General features: G+C 48.1%; 1 protein-coding gene across 1 annotated transcript in view; it reads right to left on the bottom strand.

Moving 5' to 3' along the window:
- DNAH8 (dynein axonemal heavy chain 8) overlaps positions 1 to 27,289 on the bottom strand; it is a 1,926,251-nt gene that overhangs the window by 494,851 nt on the left and 1,404,111 nt on the right. Inside the window, 2 exon segments of the mRNA XM_029592920.1 lie at positions 14,762 to 14,880; positions 23,014 to 23,240. Of these exon segments, the coding sequence (XP_029448780.1) occupies positions 14,762 to 14,880; positions 23,014 to 23,240 (346 nt within the window).

Here is a 27,289-nt window from a genome sequence, read left to right as displayed (position 1 = left end):
TCTAGAAACTTTGACAGAAAACTTTCCCGCACTAGGGCTCCGTTGGTGAAGTCACCCATAGGTGAGGACTACATCCTGCTGTCCTGGGATAACACCTATTACAAGGTAAGCAATTTTGCTATTTCTTGAGTAGTGGGGGCGCTTGGCAGTGTCGGTCCCTCCTGCCTCATCTGCGTCATTGGAAACTATGGATGCAACAGAACCTGGGGCTCGAATAGAGGCGCTTGCACCAGAAAACCCCAGTGTCTCGGATACCAGCTTGACATCTTTAATAGACACAACTTTTCTGTTCTCTGGATCCTCAGAGTCAGAAAGTAACAGTCCTGAGGTACCTAGAAGTTCTGTAACAATAAAGGATTCTATAGACTCTATACACGCAGACACAGAGAAGTTGTATTTATTGTACAGCGTGATGGTACTGCCCGGGGAGCGGGCAGCAATAAAGGTAACCCAGCAGAAGTAGTCCAGGGGTCCTCAGCAGAGGAGACCAGTCTCACACTCGAGTAGGTGATAGGCAGCGCGGCGTAGCAGGGACAGGTCCCGGATGTGGACACAGAGCGCTGAAGCTGAAGGTGAGACAGACTGAAAGGGTTAGTACTCACTGAAGCAGAAGCTGTATAGTTGAAGGTCCTGGCAGGCAGAAGTTGTTCAGTGGCAGGCACCAGATTAGGGAGAGCAGGCCCTCGAGGAGCGAGTACCCGGTATCCCAAGATAGGTACCTGAAATAGAGCAGAAGGGCCCCCGAGGAGCGCCGAGCCGCGCAGCCTGCCTCCATTCCCTCCGAGGCCGCTTCGAAATCGGAGCAGCCTCGGAGGGAACTTTCCTTCCGCGTCCCCCCACCTTCCCCTCCCTTCTCCTATCTACCCCACCCCCAGCCCTACCTAAATCCCCCCCTACCTTTGTTGGGCAAGTTTCGCCTGCTTGAAGCAGGCGTAACTTGCACGCGCTGTCTCGGCATCCCCCGGCACAGGCCGCAGTGCCGGGGGACTCGGGACCACCCTCCCAGCTCACCCCTGAACCGTCGCCACACCCCCGAACCCACCCCAGACCGCCCCCTGACCCCGGACATGCCCCCTGGACATGCCCCTCCCACCCCTTTTACGAAGCCCCGGGACTTACGCGCGTCCTGGGGCTTTGCGCTCGCCGGCGGCCTATGCAAAATAGGCGTGCCGGCAAGCGAGTACCCTGCGCGCGTAAATCCAGCAGGATTTACGCGCGCAGGGCTTTTAAAATCTAGCCATTGGTGAAAACTCTTGGGGCTGAAGATAGGCCAAATGGGAGAACCTTGTATTGGTAATGTATATCCCGAGCTTGGAAACAAAGGTAACGCCAATAAGGCGGGTGAATTGGTATATGGGAATCTGCATCCTTCAGGTCGATGGAACATTAGCCAATCATTGTGCTGAATCAGCGGTAGGATATTTTTGAGAGAAGTCATTTTGAATTTCTCTCAGAGGAATATGAGGAAGAGAAGGAGTGGATTTAGAGAGTAACCGTGTTTGATAATGCTGAGTACCCACTGATCTGAAGTGATGGAATCCCAATTGTGGAGAAAGAATTGAAGGCGTCCTCCTATGAAAGCCGGTAGTGGTGGTGGCTGCATTAATTTCAAAAAGAGGAGGCAGGTTTCTGTTGAGGGGCTGGTGTTTGTTTCACTGATCTTTGTTGTCTGGCATGACCCCTAGAACTCTGCGGAGCTGTATTTCTTGGAGGGACATACGGTTGAGGCCTGATTTGCGAATAAGGCCTGTTGTATGGTCTGGAATAATACCGGCGACGGTAAGGATAAAATCGATGTTGCGATTTTTGAGAATCCGCAGGAATGGTGAGAGATAGTACAGCTGCACTTTGTTCCTTCAAATGGGATACGATGTCTCCAAATTTATCTCCAAAGAGATTTTCACCCATACATGGGATGCCTGCTAACTTTTCATGGACATCAGTCCGAATTGCGCTAGCTCTGAGCCAAGCCATACGCCTGGCCGCAATAGCCGAAGTGGACGCTCTTGCTGAAGATTCAAACAATTCGTAAATAGAGCGCAGTAAATACCTGAGTCCTTTTCCATATCTAAGAAAGTCTGGTGTGGTGTGTTGTCCTCTGAAAGACACAGTGGACGCAGTTTTTGGAGTGTTTCAAAGAGGTACTGCGTAGTGTAAATCTGGTGATGCTGTATCCTATTGGTGAGCATGGAGGAATGATAGATTTTTTTGCCAAAATCATCTAGGCATTTATTCTCTCTCTACCCGGTGGAGTATTTGAATGCAGCTTATTTTGTTTTGCCTTGGACAAGGCTGATTCTACCATGATGGATTGGTGGGGTAGTTGGGCAGACTCGTAAATTGGTGAATTACGCATCTTATATTTGATGTCAATTTTCCTTGAAGTAGCCGGTGATGAGAAAGGAGTCTTCCTAATTTCAAAGAGTAGATTTTCTAATACCGAATGAGGTGGAAGAGCAGTGGGCTCGGGAGGAGATTCAAATATTTTTAATATACCGAACATTTCAGCTCTGGAGTCAGGTATCCTTCCTGTTTCTGTTGCGGCTCCGGGTCGGTCCCGGCCGCTCCTCCTACCTCCGCGGACTTCCGGGGCTTCTCGGGCTTCCTCGGGTCTCCGGGGGCTCCCACCACGGCTCTCTCCGCGCCTCCACGCAGCGCTCGGGCCTGCCCCTGCTCCCACCACGCGGCTCCTGCATCGCCGGAGCAGCCGGCGTCTCGCCGCGGCTAGCTCCGCCCCCTAGGGGCACGCGCGCGTCTCGGCCCGATTCTTAAAGGGCCAGGCGCGGGAAATCTGCCTGCATCCTCCCGGTGACGTCAGACGCTGCAGGGCTACTTAAGCCCTGCAGTCCCTCTCCTCAGGGCCTTGCAACGAGGTTCCCAGGGTTGTTCCTGTCTTCAGTTGCTGCGTTCTGCTTGGTGTTCTTCCTTGGCTCCTGACTCGGATCGGCTGACGTCTCTACTTGGCTTCTGACCCCGGACTGGCATTGGTATCTTCTGGCTTCTGACCTCGGACCGGCTTACGTTGACCTCCTGGCTTCTGACCTCGGACCGGCTTTCGTTGACCCTCTGGCTTCTGACCTCGGACTAGCTGACGGCGATCCACTGGTTCCTGACTCTGGTACGGCGAGCAACAACCCTTCGGCTTTCGACCTTGGACCACCGCTGACCAGGCCCCTGCGGGCCCTCCTAAGTCCCAGCGGCCGGGTTCCTACGGGCTCCTCCTGGGGGGACTCCGGCTTCCAGGGTGAATCTCCTAAGTCCCAGCGGCTGAACTCCTACGAGCTCCTCTCGGGGGAGGATCGGCTTCCAGGGCGAAGGTTTCCTCTTCACCGAGCCAGCGCTACCATCACCTCCATCCTCGCCGGGGCCCTTGGTCGCATAGGGCCTCCAGAGTCCCGTCTACGATCTGCCATCAACCTGTCCCTGCCGCCTCCCGGTCGGGGTCGCTGCTTCTACCACCTACAGCAGCTCTTCCTACGGCTCCGATCGGCCCAAGGGTCCACAAATCCTACAGATTGCAAGGCCATGGACCCGGCGGACCTTGCCGGCCTAAAGGCCATTCCTGGCATTGCCCAGAAGCTGCAGCAACAGCAGTCCTGCCTGGATACGCTGATGTCGGCCGTCCAACGCCTGGCGGATCGCGTAGATGGGGCCTCCGCAGCCCACTCCGCAGCATCTACATCTATGGTCAACCCGACTTCTTCTGTTCCGGTACAGATGCCAGCGCCCCCGAGGTACTCGGGGAACCCGAAGACATGTCGAGGGTTCCTCAACCATTGTTACATCCGGTTCGACCTCCTGCCTGCGCAATTCACCTCAGACCGGGCAAAGACGACGTACATTATTTCGCTTCTGGATGGGAAACCGTTGACTTGGGCTTCCTCCTTGTGGGAGCGCCAAGATTCCCGCTTAAATAACTTAGTACAATTTGTCAAAGCATTCCGGAGGATCTTTGACGAACCGTCTCGGGCCTCCACAGCTGCCTCGGAGCTCCTCCAGCTGAAGCAGGGTAACCGTCCCCTTGAGGAATTTGCGATGGAGTTCCAGACCCTGGCTACGGAGCTGGCCTGGGGCGAGGACAGTTTGCATGGGATCTTTTTGGAGGGTTTGTCCTCTCGGCTCCAGGATGAGCTCGCGGCACGAGATCTCCCAGACGACTTGCAGGAACTCATCGAACTCGCTGGACGTGTGGACCGGCGTATCCAGCGCCGCTTCCGAGAGCGAAGGCCCGCTCGGGGATCCTCCGTCCGGCGATCCACTCCGCCGCAAGCCCGGTTCTCTCCTCCTGCAGCCACCGCTCCAGCTACAGAGGAACCCATGCAGTTGGGCCGTGGCCCCCTTTCCTCCGAGGAACGTCAACGCCGACGTGCCCAGGGACTGTGTCTATACTGTGGGGGTCAGGGGCACTTTTTGGCTCGCTGTACCGAGCGTCCGGGAAACGCCCGAACCTAGAGCTCAGCGGGGAGTTGACTCTAGGCAACATTTCACCTAGCTCCCCATGTACCGTTCCGGTACGACTCTGCCTTCCGGAGGGAGGCTTTGATACCCTTGCCTTAATCGACTCTGGGTCCGGGGGGAACTTCGTCCTCCGGGAGCTAGTTGAACAGCTACAGCTCGAGGTCTGCTCGCAAGACCCGCCGGTGCGGGTTTCCTCCATTCAAGGGAGCCCACTTCCTGGTTTAATATCCACTCGCACCAGTTCTCTGAAGCTCCAGGTTGGAGCCCTCCACCAGGAGGAAATCTCGTTTCTTATTTTAGAAAAATCCATCCACCCGCTCATCCTGGGTTTACCCTGGCTTCGGAAACACTCTCCGGTCATCGATTGGGGTACCCTTCAGATTACCTCCTGGAGTCCTGCGTGCCATCGGCATTGCCTTCCGGCACGTCCACTGCGACCTATCGCACTCTGCACGGCTCCGTTAACGGTACCTCCACAATACCATGCCTTTCAGGACGTCTTCTCGAAAGAAAAAGCTGAGCTACTTCCGGAGCACCGTCCCTTTGATTGTGCAATCAACTTGCTACCTGGAACCACTCCGCCCCGTGGAAGAGTCTACCCTCTGTCTCTGCCAGAGACCCAAGCTATGTCAGCCTATATCAAGGAGAACCTGGACCGGGGTTTCATCAGACCATCCAAATCCCCGGCCGGGGCCGGGTTCTTCTTTGTAGGAAAGAAAGACGGGTCTCTCCGCCCCTGTATTGATTATCGGGGCTTGAATCAGATCACCCGCCGGGACCGTTACCCGTTGCCTCTGATTCCAGAGCTCCTGGATCGCCTCCAAGGGGCTCGCGTCTTCACCAAATTAGACCTCCGAGGTGCTTACAATCTCGTTCGTATACGCCCCGGGGATGAGTGGAAGACCGCTTTTAACACCAGAGACGGCCATTACGAGTACCTTGTTATGCCGTTTGGTCTCTGTAACGCCCCAGCGGTATTCCAAAACCTGATGAACGAGGTCCTCCGCGATTTCTTATACACTTCAGTGATCGTGTACCTGGACGACGTATTAATATATTCCCAGGATCTCAAGACACATCGACAACACGTGCGGCAAGTCTTGCTGAAGCTAAGGGAGAACCACTTGTACGCAAAATTGGAAAAATGCCAGTTCGAGCACGAGTCATTACCCTTCCTAGGATATATTGTCTCCTCGATGGGCTTCCGAATGGATCCGGACAAGGTGAGCGCCATCAAGGGTTGGCCACAACCATCAGGAATAAAAGCGCTTCAGCGGTTCTTAGGATTCGCCAATTTCTACCGCCACTTCATCCCGCATTACTCCAGCCTGGTAGCTCCTCTGACGGCCCTTACGCGGAAGGGTGCGGATGCACGAAACTGGTCCCCTGCTGCGACGCAGGCCTTCCAGGATCTCAAGGAGGCTTTCCTTCAGGACACTTGTCTTCGGCACCCTAACCCGCAACGCCAGTTTATAGTAGAGGTAGATGCTTCCGCTGTCGCGGTAGGGGCAGTGCTTCTCCAAACCTCTCCCACTGGCAAAACCTGGCCTTGCTCATACTTCTCCCGCAAGTTTTCACCGGCAGAAAGGAATTACGGGATTGGTGACAAGGAGCTGTTGGCCATAAAATTGGCGTTCGAAGAGTGGCGTCAGTGGTTGGAGGGAGCCCAGCATCCGATCATAGTATACACCGACCACAAGAACCTGCAGTACTTGTCTCACGCTCAGAGGCTCAATCCCCGACAGGCCCGCTGGTCCCTCTTCTTTAGTCGGTTCGACTTCTCGCTTCGCTACCGACCCGCAGCCAAGAATGTACGGGCGGATGCTCTATCCCGCACCACCGAGATTGACGACACCACGGAGACCCCTCAGTATATTTTGGACCCAGCCAAAGTCCTTCTGGCAGCCACTAACTTAGGGGCCGAAGGGAGGACGGTGGTCCCGGCTCGTTCGCGGAGGAAGGTTCTGGCTTGGGCACACGACTCCCTGACGGCAGGCCATCCGGGGATTTCTCGAACCCTTGAGTTACTCACTGAGTTTTACTGGTGGCCACGAGTGAGAGAGGATGTCCGGCACTATGTCCAGTCCTGTCCCACATGCGCTCAGCAAAAACCCCCACCGGGACGCCTGTGGGGCCTACTCCAGCCGCTCCCTATTCCCGCGGAACCGTGGTCCCACCTTTCCACAGACTTTGTGGTGGACTTGCCTCGCTCTGAGGGGAAAACTGTAATTTGGGTCACTGTCGACCGCTTTTCTAAGATGGCACATTTTATCCCTCTGCCCAAGCTACCCACGGCTCCTGAGCTGGCTGACCTATTCGTCCAGCATGTTTTCCGGTTACATGGACTACCCTCGCATATCGCGTCGGATCGCGGCCCTCAATTTACGGCCAAGTACTGGCGGGCATTATGCAAAAAGTTTGGGATACAGTTGGATTTTACCACGGCCTTTCATCCCCAGGGTAACGGCCAAGTGGAGCGGACCAACCGGACTCTGAAAACCTTCCTCCGAACTTTTGTAAATGAGCTCCAAGACAACTGGGTCTCTCTCCTTCCCTGGGCGGAATTTTCTTACAACCGCCACAAACACTCCGCTACAAGTCAGTCTCCCTTCCAGCTAGTTTATGGGAGGATCCCAAGACCTCCACTGCCATTACCGGTACAAGTCACTTCCCCAGCAGCACAACTAACAGCTAACCAACTTCATCACCTTTGGATTGCCACGCAGGAGAAGCTTCGCAAAACTGCAGCTCGCTTCAAGACGTATGCGGACCGGTCTCGACGACCCGCCCCGGTATTCTTACCCGGAACGAGGGTATGGCTAAGCACGAAGCACATTCAATTACGGACTCCCTCCATGAGGTTAGCACCCCGTTACATTGGACCTTTCCCGGTGGCGGAACGCGTAGGGGCGGTTTCTTACAGATTGCGGCTACCCTCCTCGCTTAGGATCCATGATGTCTTCCACGTGTCCCTTCTCAAGCCGCTGGTGCTCTCTCGATTTCGGGCAGCTCCGCCAGTGCCCTCCAATGTTTCCTCGGATCCGGATGTCACCTACACGGTAAAGGAGGTCTTGGATGTCCGGTGCCGTCGCCACCGCTGGGAGTACCTATTGTCTTGGGAGGGGTATGGCCCGGAGGAGAATTCATGGGAGCCTTCTTCTCACATCCTGGATAAGGATCTTCTTCGACACTTCCACCTCCAGCATCCGGCCAAGCCGCGACCCCCCGGGAGGGGGCGTAAGGGAGGGGGTACTGTTGCGGCTCCGGGTCGGTCCCGGCCGCTCCTCCTACCTCCGCGGACTTCCGGGGCTTCTCGGGCTTCCTCGGGTCTCCGGGGGCTCCCACCACGGCTCTCTCCGCGCCTCCACGCAGCGCTCGGGCCTGCCCCTGCTCCCACCACGCGGCTCCTGCATCGCCGGAGCAGCCGGCGTCTCGCCGCGGCTAGCTCCGCCCCCTAGGGGCACGCGCGCGTCTCGGCCCGATTCTTAAAGGGCCAGGCGCGGGAAATCTGCCTGCATCCTCCCGGTGACGTCAGACGCTGCAGGGCTACTTAAGCCCTGCAGTCCCTCTCCTCAGGGCCTTGCAACGAGGTTCCCAGGGTTGTTCCTGTCTTCAGTTGCTGCGTTCTGCTTGGTGTTCTTCCTTGGCTCCTGACTCGGATCGGCTGACGTCTCTACTTGGCTTCTGACCCCGGACTGGCATTGGTATCTTCTGGCTTCTGACCTCGGACCGGCTTACGTTGACCTCCTGGCTTCTGACCTCGGACCGGCTTTCGTTGACCCTCTGGCTTCTGACCTCGGACTAGCTGACGGCGATCCACTGGTTCCTGACTCTGGTACGGCGAGCAACAACCCTTCGGCTTTCGACCTTGGACCACCGCTGACCAGGCCCCTGCGGGCCCTCCTAAGTCCCAGCGGCCGGGTTCCTACGGGCTCCTCCTGGGGGGACTCCGGCTTCCAGGGTGAATCTCCTAAGTCCCAGCGGCTGAACTCCTACGAGCTCCTCTCGGGGGAGGATCGGCTTCCAGGGCGAAGGTTTCCTCTTCACCGAGCCAGCGCTACCATCACCTCCATCCTCGCCGGGGCCCTTGGTCGCATAGGGCCTCCAGAGTCCCGTCTACGATCTGCCATCAACCTGTCCCTGCCGCCTCCCGGTCGGGGTCGCTGCTTCTACCACCTACAGCAGCTCTTCCTACGGCTCCGATCGGCCCAAGGGTCCACCAATCCTACAGTTTCCACCTGAAGAAGACTGCCTACTTTCTCAACAAAATTCGCATACGGGAAGTCTTCCGGAGGAGAATACGATGGTCAGATGGCATTCCCGTTGAAGAATTCAGAGAATGAACTGATTCTGGAGAACCCGGGCTGATGGGTTCAGTTGGAGTATCTTCTTTTACTGGTTCTAGAGGTTCTACAGTTGGAGGCGAAGCAGGGGAACCCTCTGGAGAATGTTGTGGTGGTAATTCTTTTGTTTTTTCCAGTTCTTGGAAAAAAGAGCTGAGAATATCTGAGATTTTCGTCATAGTAGATGCTGCCAAAGTAACCTGTGGAGGAATGTGTAACTTTTGCTTTGGGGATTTTGTTGGAATTGCCGCAAGCAAAATGTCCTCAGGTGCTTTTCCCTTGTGTTGACCTTGAGGAGATGTAATCGGTGAAGGGAGGATACGTTTTGTTAATGGTATTTGTAAGGAAGGAGAACGTCTCTATTCTCTAGAGAGCGATGAGAGACTGGCCAAAGAACTACCACTAGGAGAACGGCCTGATGATAAAGATTCTGATGCCGAAAAGCCTTCAATGTCTACATCAGAAGTTAAGGACATTCTTGATGAACTTCTTGATCTTATTATTGGTTTTGTTGAAGCTATATGATGCGACTTTTGGCGAATTTTGCCCGATGCACTTCGATCTGGTGATTGAAGGTACATTGTTTTGGCACCATGTGCTGTAGGAGCGTCCCGGATTACTCTATGCTCCATGGGAGCATCGTGCGACAGGCTTCGCGCCATAATCTGCTCCATGCGTCTTAGATGTTCCATGCACCGCAGGTGCTCCGTGCGCTGTAGCTGCTCCGTGCACCGTGGTCACTCCATGTGCCGTGGCTGCTCCATGCGCAGTAGCTGCTCCGTGCGTCGTGTGACACTTCGAGGAAGTGTATTCGCGGCGATGCACCCTAGGTGCGCCGTGACTATGCTTCATGCGTTTTGATGCGTTGTGTTGACTGTTCAACAATGCTGACAGCGCAGGCTCCGAAAAAGTACCCGCCGGTACTTTGTGCCATAGTTCTTCTGCCGGATCCCCAGCTGTCGAACGAGGCCTTGAGGGTGTGAGAGACCCTGGCCTGTAACGTTTTTCGGGCCTTTGAATTCCTGCTGGTCCCAGCGAGGATGCCAGCTTCAGGTGAGCCTTACTCGATTTCACCGGTCCCGTTGAAAAATGGACGGAGGATGGTGGGGCCGAAGTGCCCATGCGGAGCCTCTCCATCTTCACGGTCCGGTGTTGCTGGGCCCGCGGAGATATCCAGCCGCAGTCCCGGCACGACTTCTGATCGTGAACCGGGCCTAAGCAAATGTAGCAATAATTATGTCCATCCGTGATGGACATAATTTTGCCACATTGGCAATATTTGAAACCAGATGGCTTCGGAGCCATCTGGGATGAGAATTTGTGTGAAAAAAACGCGAAAATCGATGAAAAAAATATCCAGTCAGAGAAAAATTCGCTAAGAGAAAAAATCCCGTGTGCGAACGGCTCACGTAAAAAAAGAAACTGAAGAACATAAGAGCATAAGAAATTGCCATGCTGGGTCAGACCAAGGGTCCATCAAGCCCAGCATCCTGTATCCAACAGAGGCCAAACCAGGCCACAAGAACCTGGCAATTATCCAAACACTAAGAAGATCCCATATTACTGATGCAATTAATAGCAGTGGCTATTCCCTAAGGGGTAGATTTTAAAAAAGCGCGCCTTCGCGTACTTTTGTTGGCGCATCAGGCGCAAACAAAAGTACGCTGGATTTTAGTAGATACGCGCGTAGTCGCGCGCAAGGCTGCCGATTTCGTGTAGCCGGCGCGCACAGAGCCGCGCAGCCTACCTCCGTTCCTTCCGAGGCCGCTCCGAAATCGGAGCGGCCTCGGAGGGAATTCGCTTTCGCCCTCCCCTCACCTTCCCCTCCCTTCCTCTACCTAACCCACCCTCCCGGCCCTGTCTAAACCCCCCCCTACCTTTGGGGGATTTACGCCTCCCGGAGGGAGAAGTAAATCCCCGCGCGCCAGCGGGCCGCTAGCGCGCCGAGACGCGACCTGGGGGCGGTTCCGGAGGGCGCGGCCACGCCCCCGGACCACCCCGGGCTGAAACCACGCCCCCGGGCCCACCCCCGAAATGCCGCATCCCGCCCCCAAAACGCTGCGCCGATCCGACACACCCCCCGACACGCCCCCGACATGCCCCCCTCGAAAAACCCCAGGACTTACGCGAGTCCCGGGGCTCTGCGCGCGCCGGTAGGCCTATGGAACATAGGCGCACTGGCGCGCAAGGCCCTGCTCGAGTAAATCCGGGCGGATTTACGCGAGCAGGGCTTTTAAAATCCGCCCCTAAGTAAACTTGATTAATAGCCGTTAATGGACTTCTCCTCCAAGAACTTATCCAAACCTTTTTTGAACCCAGCTACACTAACTGCACTAACCACATCCTCTGGCAACAAATTCCAGAATTTTCTCCGATTAGTCTTAAATGTGCTACTTGCTAACTTCATGGAATGCCCCCTAGTCTTTCTATTATTCGAAAATGTAAATAACCGTGTCACATCTACTCGTTCAAGACCTCTCATGATCTTAAAGACCTCTATCATATCCCCCCTCAGCCATCTCTTCTCCAAGCTGAACAGCCCTAATCTCTTCAGCCTTTCCTCATAGGGGAGCTGTTCCATCCCCTTTATCATTTTGCTTGCTCTTCTCTGTACCTTTTCCATCGCAACTATATCTTTTTTGAGATGCGGCGACCAGAATTGTACACAGTATTCAAGGTGTGGTCTCACCATGGAGCGATATAGAGGCATTATGACATTTTCCGTTTTATTAACCATTCCCTTCCTAATAATTCCTAACATTCTGTTTGCTTTTTTGACTGCTGCAGCACACTGAGCTGACGATTTTAAAGTATTATCCACTATGATGCCTAGATCCTTTTCCTGGGTGCTAGCTCCTAATATGGAACCTAACATCGTGTAACTACAGCAAGGGTTATTTTTCCCTATATGCAACACCTTGCACTTGCCACATTAAATTTCATCTGCCATTTGGATGCCCAATCTTCCAGTCTTGCAAGGTCCTCCTGTAATGTATCACAGTCTGCTTGTGATTTAACTATTCTGAATAATTTTGTGTCATCTGCAAATTTGATAACGTCACTCGTCATATTCCTTTCCAGATCATTTATATATATATATTGAAAAGCACCGGTCCAAGTACAGATCCCTGAGGCACTCCACTGTTTACCCTTTTCCACTGAGAAAATTGACCATTTAGTCCTACTCTCTGTTTCCTGTCTTTTAACCAGTTTGTAATCCACGAAAGGACATCGCCTCCTATCCCATGACTTTTTAGTTTTCGTAGAAGCCTCTCATGAGGGACTTTGTCAAACGCCTTCTGAAAAGTGGTGAGGGAACTGCATGGGAAGATGACCGCGCAGACGCACAGAGTTGAAAACTCTGTGATCAGTTAAGAGAAACTCCGCCTACCCGGGATCGCGGCGCTTCCCAGAAAGCATGGCTAATTCAGCCCTGCTATCGATGGGAAAATAAATCACCCACCAAATTGACTACTGCAACTCGCTGTTTTAGTGACATTTCACAGAATACAGCTGCTAGACTCTTGGTAGGGTCCAAAGGAATTGACCACACAAAATCAATACTACAGTAGTTGCACTGGCTTCCAGTCAAAAGCAGGATATATTTCAAAACCATCTGCTTCATCTACAAGTGTATGAATAAACAAGGCCCTGAATATCTCTCTCAACTTCTTTTTGGGGAGAGAGAGAGACTGTAACTATCTGCTAGTTTGGCCCTCCCCCCAGTTGACGCAGCCTCCCCTTACCATGAGGACCTGCCTCAGAGCATAAAAAGTGGTGCACAGGAAAGAAGGTGGAAGTGAGAGAGAGACTGTGACCATCTGCTTGTTTGGCCCTCCCTGCACTGGCACTGCCTCCCCTTACCATGGGGACCTACCTCGGAGCATAAAAAGTGGCGTACAGGAAAGAAGGTGGAAGAGAGAGAGAGACTGTGACCATCTGCTCGTTTGGCCCTCCCACCACTGACCTGCCTGAGATCATAAAAAGTGGCACACAGCGGCATGCAACCACCAGGACGCCTAAGCCGTATTCCAAAGGGGCGCGCCCCTGGTGAATTTTTCTTTTGGCATCTCTCTCAGTTTCTTGATCCTGCTATAGAGAAGAAGAGAAAAGGGAACCTTCGTATTCTCCCCTCCGCATCAGTAGCTTCTTCTCCCTCACCACAATTGATGATTGATAATTTTTTAAACCACAAGCAACGGGCAGAGTAGGAACTGGAACTTCCAGCTCCTTCCATGATGAGACTAGGGTCTCTCTGAGCCCATTTGGACCTATACCTCTGCAGGCTTTCATTATGGCTTCAGGTGTCTCTGTCAGTGCGTCTGGAGGGAAGAGCGTACCCACCTCCTCTCTCCCTGTGGGTAGGGAGAGACCCCTGTTAGGAGGTGTGATACCTCATCCAGAGTTGGTTAGATATTCTTCAATGGAAAAGCCTCATGAAATATCATTGGAAGTGTTGTGGAGTGCTATCACCAAAATGGACCAGTCTGTTTCTAACAAGATTGACTCCTTACTTAAAGAAGTTTTCTATGTTTAAATGAGCATTCTCAGACTATACAAAACACAATGAGAAAATTAAAGAATTTAAAAATCAATGTGTCAAACTATAAGAATGTGATGTTGCACTTATTAGGGACACACAGTCTATCCACCATAAACTGGAAAATATTGGAAATAATCTCCAAAGACTTAATTACATTTCTTAAATTTTCCTAAATGTCCTCTCATTTCCCCTAAGGAAATGTTATGGACATTTTATTTAGAATTTCTTAAGGTTTCTAAAGAGATGATTCCCTATGTTACTGAAGTGCATTACTTGCCAGACCATAAGAAACTTTCATCTCCTAATTTGGTTGGAATTCCTTCTTCTCTTAATTTAGATATCTCTGCCTTTGTGGAGCAATCTAGCTCAGAAACAATTGAGAGAGCTACTCTTTTAGTGATTTTTTCTAAAGAGTCTGATAAGCAGTGAACTCTGCATCTTTTCTTTTGACTAAAAAAATGTTTTATGGGTCAAAATATTTCTGTATTTCTAGATGTGGTGAGAGAGACACAAGCTAGTTGTAGGGTTTTTCTTTTGAAGAACCCTAGAGTTTTAGCTTAGGTGCATCATTTGAATTGAGATTTCCCTGTAAGTGCATTCTTAAGTACCAAGGAATACAATATGGTTTTTTGGATTCTATCCATTTGGAACATTTTTTGCAAAACAGAACTGCCCCTTTAGATGTAATGGATAACCAATCATATGCTTTATAGGTCCTTATATAATTAGGTAGTGTTTTCTTTTTATTACACTTAAATGCTTTTTCTCTCCAGATATGCGGTCTGTTTCTGGAGGCAATTTATAGTGTGATACAATACTTGTTGAAAAAAATTTCCTAATATTCTTGACTATAATTATTGTCTGATTTTTCTTTGAAAACATAAAAAATAAAGGGGGGAAATCCCCTTGTTTTCCCCTCGCTCCCATTAGAGAACTCTGATCATACAAAATGGCTCTTCTCTCCTCCCTATCTTTACTATCTACTAGTCTATCCTGTATGAGATTTTGTGCCTTCAGGAATTACTGTCCAAAATTCTGGAACAAGATAATGCTAAACCTACACTTCAAGCTGTTTTACCTCACTTTCAGGAAAAACACTAGGCATGACTCTGGCCACATCTTCCCTTAGAGAGACACTCAGTCGTTCCAGCCTATCTGCCTGAACTGTAAAGTAAGGATTATAAATTATACATCCTGGCCTCTCAATGCTATCCATTGTAAATTTGATTCAACTGTGATTGTAAATGACCTTCAACCAATGTACTCTAACTGTTAGTTAAAACTTGTTTTGTAATCCACCCTGAGGCCAAAAAAGGCAGAATATCAAATGTCTAGAAATAAATCAGTCACATCAAATCTGCTATTAGGTTTCCAATTTTAGAAAAACAGTACTAAATGTTTATCCCATTCATCTTACCTATGTTCATGCGTTCTGCTTGTTCATTAATATATTTATATTTTTCTAAATAAATAATTTTATAACTAGCTATGAAAGATAGATAAGATTTTGGTGTCACATAGGCTCTTCGTCGAAATCTGAAAGGTCAAAGAAATAAGTTACAAAGGAAACAATTCCAGTACACACAAAGTAGAACACAATATTGTAAACAGATAATCTGCAAAAATATGCATATTTAATCCAAAGCAATGTAAAAAATATCAAGCATGTCAAAATCCAGTAACAGTTGTTTGTCACATAAATCTGTTTAAATCCCTTATCAACATTTCAGTTCTATTTTAGGGTATATCGAGGGTACCCCAATGAAGATGCAATGTAGAATGAAAGCAGTTGGGAATTTGAGTTATTTTATATAATAAATAAATGTTAGTAAGGTTCAGAGAAAAATATAAATATATTTGCCATTTCCAGTGCATTTAGAGGGTCATTTTCAAAATGACTTGAAGAGAGGAGGTGCAGGGGAGATATGATACAGACCTTCAGATACCTGAAAGGTTTTAATGATGAACAATTGACAAACCTTTTCTGTTGGAAAGAAATCAGTAAAACTAGAGGTTACAAAATGAAACTCCAAGGAGGATGACTCAGAACCAACGTTAGGAAATATTTCTTCACGCAGAGGGTGGTGGATGCCTGGAATGTCCTTCCGGAGGAGATGGTGAAGACAAAAACAATGAAAGAATTCAAAGAGGCATGGGGTAAACACTGTGGAGGCCTAAAAGCTAGAGGATAGAAATGAGGAAAAGTGTATATGGGGGTAACTTGCTGGTGTGGTGGGTACTACCCTTAACCAATAAGCCTTCATACTGTTGATGCAACTCCATTATTGCTCTCTGCTTTAACAGCAGGGAGAAAAGAGGAAAAGGTGAATTAGATTCAGATAACAAGCAACAAGGACATTGAATTTTATGGTCTGGGAAAACAAATAAGCATGGGGGTAGCTTACCGATGTGGTGGTTACTACCCATAACCAATAAATCTGGTACTTTTGATGCAACTCAACATTGCTCTCTGCTTCATCGACAAGAGCTAATGGGGAACTGGATTCAAACAACAAATTATGAGGGCAAGACTTTTATGGACTTGGAATACACAGCCATCTTCTTCTACAGCAGTTTCTTTTTTAGATGCCGTGTCTGGTTTAGGAGAATCAGTTCATTAAAGATCCCACTCACTCCCATGGGCACTCGCTAGATTTAATTTTCTACAACCCACATTCTGTTTCTATTCCTACTACAAAGTTTGAGATCCAATCTATCTCATGGTCAGATCATCATTTAATTTCTTTTGCTCTTGTGTTAAATAGCTCATATCCGGCAAAAAATCCTCCCAAAGATAGTACATAAAAGAAAACAAGTGTCCCCTGACAAATTTATTTCTGCTTTTACTTCTAACATGCCAACAGAAAATGCTCAAAAATATAAATGAAACAGTGTCATCTTGGAATGAGGCTATTACTAACACATTAAATCACATAGCTCCCATTAAGGCAGTCGTCATAAAAGAAAAGCCAAATGCACCATGGTACTGAAACAACTATGACTACTAAAAACATCATTACAAAAAAAAGAACATGCTTGGTGAAAAACAAAAAGTTCTAACACAAAAATACTTATAGTTATCTATTACGAATCTATAAAAAAGAAATTGACTTTGTGTTGCACTCCTGCTCGCGTGTCCAGCCACGAGCAGGCACTTACCTTTGTGGCAGGAGCTGCCTGGTTGTTCTCCTTCGCAGCCCGAGGTGGGGTGGTTGTAAAACAGTAAATTTGAAGGGTTGGGGTGGTTTTTTTTCCGATTCGGATTTTTTTTTTATTCATTTTTCCGATTTCGTGTTCGGGTTTCAGCTTCGTTTTTGCCGGAAAACAAGTTTTCCCATGAAGCGCCCGAACTGAAACCTGACCCGACCCAGAAAAACGAAACATCTCTAGTGCTATTGACATTGCCATTGCTCTTATTGAGTGCGCCTTCACTTGTCCCTGAAGAGGAAGGCCTGCTTTCTCATAGCAGAATTTGATACAGTCTGCTAGCCAGTTGGAGAGAGTTTCTTTGCCCACTGCAACTCCCAGTTTGTTTTTATCGAAAGAAACAAAGAGTTGGGTGGATTTCCTATGGACTGCAGTGCGGTCTAAGTAAAATGTAAGTGCTTGTTTACAGTCCAAGGTGTGTAAAACCCTCTTGCCCTGGTGAGAGTGGGACCTTGAGAAAAAGGTGGGCAAGACTATAGATTGATTCAGGTGAAAGTCTGTTATCACCTTGGGAAGGAATTTAGGGTGACTGCGGAGGACCACTTGGTCATGAAGAAATTTGGTATAAGGTGAGTATGTGACAAGTGCTTGTAACTCACTAACCCTTTGAGCAGATGTAATGGCTACTAGGAAAAGAACTTTCCATGTAAGAAATTTAACATCACAGGAGTGCAAAGGCTCAAATGGGGCGTGCATGAGTCTTGCAAGTACTACATTTAGGTCCCATTCAATGACTGGTGGCCAGAGAGGGAGCTTAAGATGCAATAGACCCCTCACAAGCTGACTCACAAGGGGTTGCGCCATTATTGGGGCATCCCCTACTCCCTTGTGGTACGCTGAAATGGCACTGAGGTGCACCCGTACCAAGGAAGTCTGGAGACCAGAGTCTAAAAGATGCCAGAGATAGTCTAATAGAGATGGAATGGGACAGGAAAAGGGGTCGATACTTTTTTGAGTGCACCATTTGGTCACTCTATTCCACTTAGAAAGATAGGATTTTCATATGGAAGGCTTTAGTGAAGCTACAAGCACTTGAGAGACATTAGTTGAAAGGCTGAGCAGTTGTAGAATCAGGCTTTCAACATCCAGGCTGTGAGAGATAGGGTCTGAAGGTTTGGATGGCATAACATGCCTTGGTTCTGAGCTTTGAGAGTAGGCGCTGTGCCCAGGTGAATTGGTTCTCGATTGGAGAGGTCAAGAAGCATGGGAAACCATACTTGTTGAGGCCAGTAGGGGGCTATGAGTATCACTGACCCTTTGTCCTGTTGTAGTTTTATGAGAGTTTTGGTTATCAGCGGTATCAGGGAATACACGATTAGGAGGTCTGTGTTCCAGGGGCGAGCGAAGGCGTCCATGGCTAATGTATTTGTTGCCTGTGCAGGGAGCAGAATCTGTCCACTTTGTGATTCAGTTCGGATGTAAAAAGGTCGATTGTTGGTTGACCCCAGCGCTGGAAGATTCTCCTCATACCACAGGATCCAGAGACCACTCGTGATGATAGAACTGTCGACTGAGGCGATCTGCTACTACGTTCATTATGCCTGACAGATAAGTGGCCCGGAGATGCATGGATTGTGCAAGGGCCCAGGCCCAGATCTGCACAGCTTCTTGGCAGAGGAGATAAGAGCCTGTTCCTCCCTGTTTGTTCAAGTACCACATTACAACTGTGTTGCCTGTCTGTATGCGAACAGTCTTGTGTGAAAGGCAGTCCTGGAATGCATATAGAGCGTAACGTATGGCTCGAAGCTCCAGGAAGTTGATCTGAAACTAAGCTTCGAGTTGTGTCCAAGCCCCTTGAGTTTGAAGGTTGTTCATATGAGCCCCCCAACTTAAGTTGGATGCATCCGTGTTTAAGGTCACTTGAGAACTGGTTGCTGGAAGGGTAGACCTGTCAGCAAATTGTTTCTGTTTGTCCACCAGAGAAGCGACAGGCACAGCTGGTTGGTGGTATGGATCAGGGATGAAAGAGGTTGAGTGGCCTGAAACCACTGAGATTTCAATGTCTGTTGTGTTATTCTCATGGCTAACCTGGCCATAGGAGTGACGTGGACTGTGGAAGCCATGTGGCCCAACAATGTGAGGAATTGATGGGCTAAGGCTGTTTTGCTTGTGTGCAGAGATGTAGCTAGTTTGGAGAGTATGTCTGTGCGGTTGTTGGGCAGGAAGGCCTTTGCAACTGTGGTGTCCAAATCTGCTTAATGATATGGTTAACTGGCCTTCGCTTATTTAAACCTTTGATTGGCGTCTTATCATAATTGGCGTCTTATCATAATGATAAGACGCCAATCAAAGGTTTAAATAAGCGAAGGCCAGTTAACCATATCATTAAGCAGATTTGGACACCACAGTTGCAAAGGCCTTCCTGCCCAACAACCGCACAGACATACTCTCCAAACTAGCTACATCTCTGCACACAAGGAAAACAGCCTTAGCCCATCAATTCCTCACATTGTTGGGCCACATGGCTTCCATAATAGATTGTATATAGCATGTACATTACTCCTGCTTTTTGTAAATTAACCCTGTACTCCCCTCCCCTGTTCCCAGCATACTCATTAGCTCCAAGTTACTGCCCTGCCCCTTCCCCCTCCTCCCCCCCAGTTAAAATATCAGTTACAATGTAAAGCCCTGTTGGCTGATTTTGCTGTTGTCTGGAAACCGATGTGATGTCTCGTGCGAATGTCGGTATAGAAAAATGTTAAATAAATAAAATAAATAAATAAATAAATAAAATGTCATACACTTGTCCCGCAAACCACTTAGGCAGGTATATAACATACAGCTTTCCAAAATGGCGGATCCAGCTGTCACCGTGTAACATTGCAGCCGGGTAGCAGAATCGTTCCTGGGCAGACTGAGGAAATAGTATGTATATTGCAACTAAGCAGCGTTTTGTATCTAAAATTATATTAAGCTGATATTTTATAACCTTTTACCATAGAACTGGCACGTTTCGGGTCCCTGAAGAAGCTGTCAGAAACACGAGCCGTGTCGGGCCATCGCCAGCCAGCCAGATATTCCCGCTGCACCGCTTATATATGATAAGTGCTACCTTAATATTACTGCCTTACAATAGGTGAAAATAAGCTAAAACTATAAAAAAACGTTAAAAAAATGTAAACTGGAGTAACCTATGATTATAATAGTGACGGTTTGGTATCAAAATGGTATCGAAGTGACCGCACAAGTACTGTATGGCTGACAGGGCTAATTGAATTGAACAAAGCCCGCCATTTTATATGAGGTTAACTCCAAAAAAAATACAAATTACATTTTGCTATTACTGTTGCATAAATATGATGATGTTTAGAAATTAATTAAATATATAACTAATAGGCAGCTATGCGTGACACTAGCATAGAGCCCTGGAAGATTTTACGACCTAGCTGTCCAAAAACCTTTGGTCCTTTCCAGGGGGAGCTGAAGAATGAGGGCACAATCTCTTGGCCTTCTTCTGCGCAGATTCCACTACCACTGATTGGTGAGGTAGCTGTGGCTTCTGAAAACCTGGAGTGTGCTGGACCAAATATGTTTCATCTGTCTTCCTATTGACTGGTGGGACAGTGCAAGGGTGCTCCCATAGGGGATGTGGCAGATCTAGGAGCACTTCATGGACTGGAATGGCCGTAATTTCCTTGGGGGCATCCACAAATTGAAGGACTTCTAACATCTTGTGACGGGTGTCCTCTTCAGTGACCAGGTCAAAAGGGATGGTTTCGGACATTTTTTTTTTATGAAGGCAGCAAAGGAGAGGTCTTCTGGAGGGGACCATCTCCTTTCTTCTGGAGGAGAAGGTTCTGAGAGTATGTCGTCTGTGGAAGTGTCCTTGTCAACATCCTCCCATGGATCATAAGGGATCTCTGGTTGAGATCACAAAGGAAGGAGAAAGTCTGTTACTCCAAGATGTGTAGGCATCGATGAAGGCCTCGATGGCCTTGATGGAGGATGCAACGGCATCGATGGAGGATGTGACGGCATCGATGGAGGCTTCAACGGCATCGATGGCATTGAAGGGAACCTTGGGCGCTTCAATCCCAAGAGCCCCGATGGACCTGGAACCGGTTCCAGCATCGATAGAAGCAGATCTGGAGTAGGACTAGAGTCCATGTTCTCGTCCTCTAAGGATCCTGGAATGGGTATTGGGGTCTTTGGAGGTTCAGAAGATCAACTCGGTACCGATGGCACAGGCTGGGTCAGAAGGGCACCAATGAGGATGTCAAGGCGGTCCAGCAAAGGTGCAAACATCAACGGCCCTGGTGTCGGTGCTGGAATGGGAACCGGCATCGATGGCGGTTGCAGGTTCTGGAAGGCATCGAGGACCGACTGATGGACAAGGACATCCAGCTCCTCCCTGGAAGCTGGTGTAGGCAGCGCAGCTACAGGGGGAGGCAGGCTAGGTGCTACTGGCACCTCCACAGGAATCTGTGGGGGTTCAGTACCTGGCACCGGTATCAGTGGGGAATGTCTTGGGGTCTCGGGTACAGAGGAGGATGGAGGCTCCTCTCCCCGGGCCCTCTTCGCAATCGGCTCGATGGCCATCGAAGCCGATGCAGTGTCAGTGCCAGCACCGGGTGTGGAATTGTGTTGATGCCAGTGCCAGTGTTTCCCTCAGTGCTCAGACCAGTCCTTATCCAGCACGGAGGAAGACACTACCGATGCCCTGGAAGGTGTCAGTGACGGACGGTCACTGCCCCTTTGCTGCTCCCGGCGTGTTTTTTCGATGGAAGAAGATTTTCCTGCTGGTGATGACTGTGCAGAAGTCGATGGAGTTAGTTTTACCTTGAAAAGAGACTCCATTTTGTCCAAACGGTCATGCCTGTCCTTCGGGTTCATTTGAGCGCAGCTAGGACACCGCCGTACATTGTATGATGGGCCGAGGCATAGCACACAGACATCATGCGGGTTAGTGATGGACATTGTGCGCGGACACTCTGGGCATTTTCTAAAGCCTGTCACCATGGCGAAAAAGGTGCCATGGAACGGTCGGTGGCCTGCGGGAACTGAGAACAAGGTAGCAGGAACCGACTGGAGACGATGGAAAATTACATCAAGAAACTGTGTCGCGATGGGAGACCCTTATGAGGGAATTTTTTTGAGATAATACCTTCAAGCTTTTCTGTGAGGAAAAGTGGTGAGAAAATTCTCACAGAGCTCCTAACTGTGAGGCAAACTGCAGTGCGGAAAAAAAGAGACTGAAGGGAGACCCCTGTGGCTACAGGGATTATGGCATGCTGGGCATGCTCAGTGTGCCATTCAAAGTTCTAGAAATTTTGACAAAAGTGTTCCGTGATAGGGCTCCATCGATGATGTCACTCCCATGTGAGGACTACCATCCTGCTTGTCCTGGGAGAATAGAAAGTATCTGCAGGTCTGCAAGTTTCCCCACATGGTTTCTTTTTATATTGGAATGGTCTCCGATCTCTGTCTAGAGAACAGGTACAGCAGAGGTGGAAGCAATTCAGAAAGCTTCCCTCATTCTGCCTTACTAGGGACCTATTTAGTAATCATTTTCCCGTAGACATAAAATGGAGGTCGATATTCAGCACCAATTAGGGGGATAAGCTCCAACTTAGCTAGCTAAGTAACAGCATCTGAATATCCGGCTTTGTTCAGCCACTGCCACTTAGCTAGATAATTACTTACCCGGCTAATTAGTTAGCTGGCTAAGTGGTGGGTGGGATTAGGGAATAATGGGAAGAAGATATTTATCCGGCAAACTTAGGCCAGGATTTATCATTCTGTGCGGAATGATGAACCCTGCACTACAGGGGGGAAGCAGGGGGTGGTCGGGCGATTGCCTGCAGCCAGCCTATCGCGGCTTGGAAAATAACCCCCTTAGCTGGATAAATGGCAATATTTGTACTTAAGGTGTACACGTTGGGTGACATTTACTTATCCTCTCAACAACACTATAATATCACATGTACATAAGAGAGGTAACAAAACTTTATTAATAATTTTATATCACAATCACATAAAAATGTGTCATGTGTCACAAAACACTACATTCATATTCATTCACTCATTAAAAATGCATGTGCAGCGCAGATAACATCCTATAACATAATATTAAATGTATATCTAGAAATCTCCACCACTTACAACCCTTAAATGGTTTTATGCTATATATAACTAGAAATTCCTGTGGTATCTATACCACTTGCAACCCTTGCAGGTTACACAATAGTGACATTTGATTAGTGACCTAGATCCGATTTAAAATGGCAACCGGGATGTGAGAAAGTCTGATTATGTACAATGATGGCTTCCTCTTTTATGCTTAGATTTCCAGATTGGTGGAATAGAAATTGGTAAAATAAATAAATAAATAGGGGATATTCTTCAGCATTTGCATGTGATTTATCTAACAATCTATGTCAAGATTATAGTCAGAGGAGGACACAAACAGTAATTATTGGTGGTGACTATACCAATACTATTTCTAAATCCAGTTTGATTTACCTTTGGAAATAATTCTCACAGCTTAAAGAGACGTTGTCGTGAAATGTACCCATAGTCTCTACTACTTGCGCTTTAACTTCAGCAGTGCATGCAATATGAAATCCAGTAAGGAAATAATTGGATACTGCCACCAAAGCCTGCTTAGGCCAGCGACTGAACCAGTCCATTGTGCAACCAGATATCAAACCTGGAAATTTCAAAGAACGAGCACGGAACTTCTCACCAACCTACAAATGGTAACACATTTAAATAAATATAATAAATGATTGAAACGTAAATCTGTTCGTTTACAACATACTAAATAGCATACAGATCAGTTCTATAGTAAGTAAGTGTTAGATCTGATATTGTCATGTTCCTCTCAATGTCGTGTCACTTATTTGGTTAGTAAACTATGGACCAGATTTTCTATGCTTTCTTTCCCATAGATGCAGAATGGGAAAAAAAAGTCTTTGTGAATCAGGCCTTATTATTTGATATTTTACCAGAGATGCACTGTATAATGCTTTAAGAAGTCACATAAATGCAAGCTACATGCTTCCTTTCCCCCAGAATATATTTAACAGCAAACAACAAAAATGGTTTCTTTTATCAATGGAGTGAATTTTCAAAGGGGCTTCATGTGTAAAAATAGTATTAAAACTGGGTTTCATATGTGTAAATGCACTTTATCCATGTAAGTGGGCTTTTGAAAATTGCTACAATATACACCATTGTGTTGTCCATAGGTTTTACCAACGTTAAGTATACTTAATGCAGGTAAATGACTTTTGAAAATAGCTGCATTGTGTTAATTTACATGTGTAACTCTTCTGAATATTCATCAGTATGTATGTAAGTAGCATGTATGTGCAAATATGCTATTTTATAAACCTCAAATGTACTTGCATAATTGCAGCAAGTGCGTATATTTAACCAGATGCACTCTAGGAGTATTCTAGGACAGGTTTCAGAAGTAAGTGCACAAGTTAATTTGGAACATTACTGAATTTTCCAAACATTTTTACACCTGCTAAAGGACTTGTGCAATTGAAATCAGACTTGTAATTTTTTAGCAGCTTAAGGTGGGCAGTCTGGGTGAACCAGTGGGAATTCAGGTGAAGTGCTAGAGAGTCTCGGTGAAATGGAGAAGGACTGGATGAACTAGTAGAGGTAACAGCAAACCGGTGATTCTAAGTACATGCAACGGCAAGTATTTTCAGAACAGTATACATGCATAGGAGACCATTTTCAAAAGTCTTTCAGGGAGATTTTAAAAGGGCCATGTATGCATCCATAAATGTGCATAAAGATACGTGCTATTTTAAAAAGTATTTGTGTAGGTCTGGGGAGAGAGAGAGAGAGAGAGAGACTCTCTTTATAAGGCTCAGCCTGACACTCAATATATGGACCATTGTAAAGGGGCACTTTGAATCGGGGTGAGTTTTCAGGAGATGGTTTGGGGTTGGGGGGTGGTGTTACAGAAACATTCAGAGGTATTCATAGTAAAATTGACATCATTAAAGAATTTTAGACCTTATAAGTGATGAAAATTCTAACAAGAGGAATTGATTTGTACACTGCAGTCTCTGCTAGCTGCATTGTACAAATTAACTCCTTTTCATTTCATTTACTTATATGCGTCATGTATTTTAAACATAATCAGATAAGTAGTGTTATAACACATATCCTGCTATATTACTTAGCCAAATGAGCAGTGTTTTAACACTCATCTGGCTAAAGTAACATCTGGCTATGTTACTTTAGCGGGTTTTGAGACTTAACTGGCTAAGTGCCAGCAAAGCCACCACTTACCCAGAGAAGTCAAAATGTATCTGGATAAGTGAGGCAAATCTCCCATACATGAGTATTTGGGCTCCTAATTTTAATCATTTACATGTGGCGATTGAACTCACATATTTTCCTTAGCACTTGTTGGCTTTTACACACGCACACATGAAGGAAATGACCAATTTTACCAACTGCTCCAGCAGTTTGCTCAGTCTATCTCTAGGTCATCTATCACCTCCCTGGTTCTTCAGCCTGAACTCCTCCAGTTGGTATTTGGCTATAAAGGAAAATTGGTCCTTACCTGCTAATTTTCATTCCTGTAGTACCACGGATCAGTCCAGACTCCTGGGTTTTGCCTCCCCTCCAGCAGATGGAGACAGAGAAAGCTTTGACTGACTCTGCCCTATATGTTGAGGTGCTACCTGCAGTCTGTCAGTATTAATCGATATCAAAGCAGAATACCCCAGCAAATCTGAAGTAACTAACAAAACTGAATTGGGACTACACCCCACTCAGGTGAGGATAGAACCATCCAACTCACAAACCCCCAAGTGGAAGCAGAACCCACGAGAACATCTGAAAACTTGCCAAAAATTGTAAAATACTGTAAACACTTCTCTGCAGATTGCCTTAAAAACAGTAAACGAGCGGACTCTCCGAAACCTCTATGCCTAAATGGGCAGGACTCTGGACTGATCCGTGTTACTACAGGAATGAAAATTAGTAGGTAAGAACCAATTTTCATTTCCCTAAATGTACCTGGATCAATCCAGACTCCTGGGATGTTCCAGAGTTGTTTTACACTTGGTGCAACCTTGATAGTCCCGCTCGGATAACTCCTTCCCCAAAACCAGCTGAGCCTGGAGCCTGGACATCCAATTGGTAATGCCGGGCAAATGTATGTAACGACTTCCAAGTTGCTGCCTTACAAATCTCCTGTGGAGAAACTTGTTGACACTCCGCCCACGATGTCGCTTGCGAACGAGTAGAATGAGCCCCCAAACCAACTGGAGGCGATCAATGAGTGAGAAGATACGCTGACTCAACGGCCTCCTTCAACCATCGAGCAATAGTGGCTCTGGATGCCTTATGTCCTTTTCTGGGACCACTCCAGAGCACAAACAAATGATCTAACATACGGAAACTGTTGGTTTACCTCCAGGTATTGCAACATAACACATCTAACTTTTTGAGCTCCCCAGAAGACAGATCAGAACGGTCCAATGCGGGAAAAGCTGGAAGCTCCACCAACTGATTTACATGAAAGGAGGAAACCACCTTTGGCAGAAAGGGAGGCACAGTCCTCAAGGACTTGCACGCATTGGTAATCCTAAGAAAGGATTAGGATAAGGCCTGAAGCTCCGATACTCTGCGCGCAGAAGAAATAGCACAAGAAATACCACCTTCAACATAAGATCCTTCAAAGTCACCCTCTTGAGAAGCTCAAAGGACACCACACATAGGGCTTTGAGCACCAAGTTCAGACTCCAAGAAGGAGAAGGGTTCCTGAATGGAGGACACAAATGCTTAGCTCCCCGGAGAAATCGCGCTACATCCGGATGTGCTGCCAAAGACATGCCGTTGAACTTACCAGGAAAACAACCAAGAGCTGCTACCTGTACCCATAAGGAACTGCAGGACAAACCTTTAGCCAGGCCGGCTTGCAAAAAAGACAAAATATTGGGCACAGAAGCTCGCGTAAGAGCTAACTGATGCTGCACGCACCAAGACTCAAACACACCCCATATCCTGACATAGGCCAGGGAGGTAGAAGTCTTATGCGAACACAGAAGAGTAGCCACTACCGCATCTGAATAACCCTTGTTTTTTAGATGGCGCCCCTCAAAAGCCATGCTGCTAGACAAAAGCTTCGACCTCTTCCAAACAAACGGGAACTTGATAGAGAAGGTTTGGGAGATCCTGAAACTGCAAGGGGCTGTCCACCATCAGACTGACCAAATCCACAAACCATAGACGTCATGGCCACTCTGGAGCCACTAGAATGACCTCCACCAGGTGAGCCTCTATTCGTCTCAGTACTCTGCCGATCAGAGGCCAGGGTGGAAACACGTAGAAAAGAACGTCCTTTGGCCAGGGAACCACTAGGGCATCCACCCCTTCCTCTTCCCATTCTCGCCTCCGACTGAAAAACCAAGGGGCTTTGGATTTCCGAAACGTTGCCATAAGGTCCACCTCTGAAAGAGTTATGCAAAGAGGCCTCTGAAAGGCCTCTTTGCGTAACTCCCATTCTCCGGGGTTGAGGAGATGACAACTGAGAAAGTCGGCCTGAACATTGTCGACCCCGGTGATGTGAGAGGCTGCTATGCTGACTAGATGTTGTTCTGCCCAGATTATCAGCTGCTGCGCCTCGAGCACCACCAGTTGACTTTTGGTTCCTCCCTGACGATTGATATACGCCACCACGGTCGCGTTGTCGGACAGAACTCGTATGGACTGTCCCTGCAGGAGGGGCTGAAGAGCCAGCAATGCCAACTGCACAGCCCTG

Source organism: Rhinatrema bivittatum, chromosome 3, assembly GCF_901001135.1.
Source record: "Rhinatrema bivittatum chromosome 3, aRhiBiv1.1, whole genome shotgun sequence".
Taxonomy (NCBI): Eukaryota; Metazoa; Chordata; class Amphibia; order Gymnophiona; family Rhinatrematidae; genus Rhinatrema; species Rhinatrema bivittatum.
This window is presented reverse-complemented; position numbering and strand designations above follow the sequence as displayed.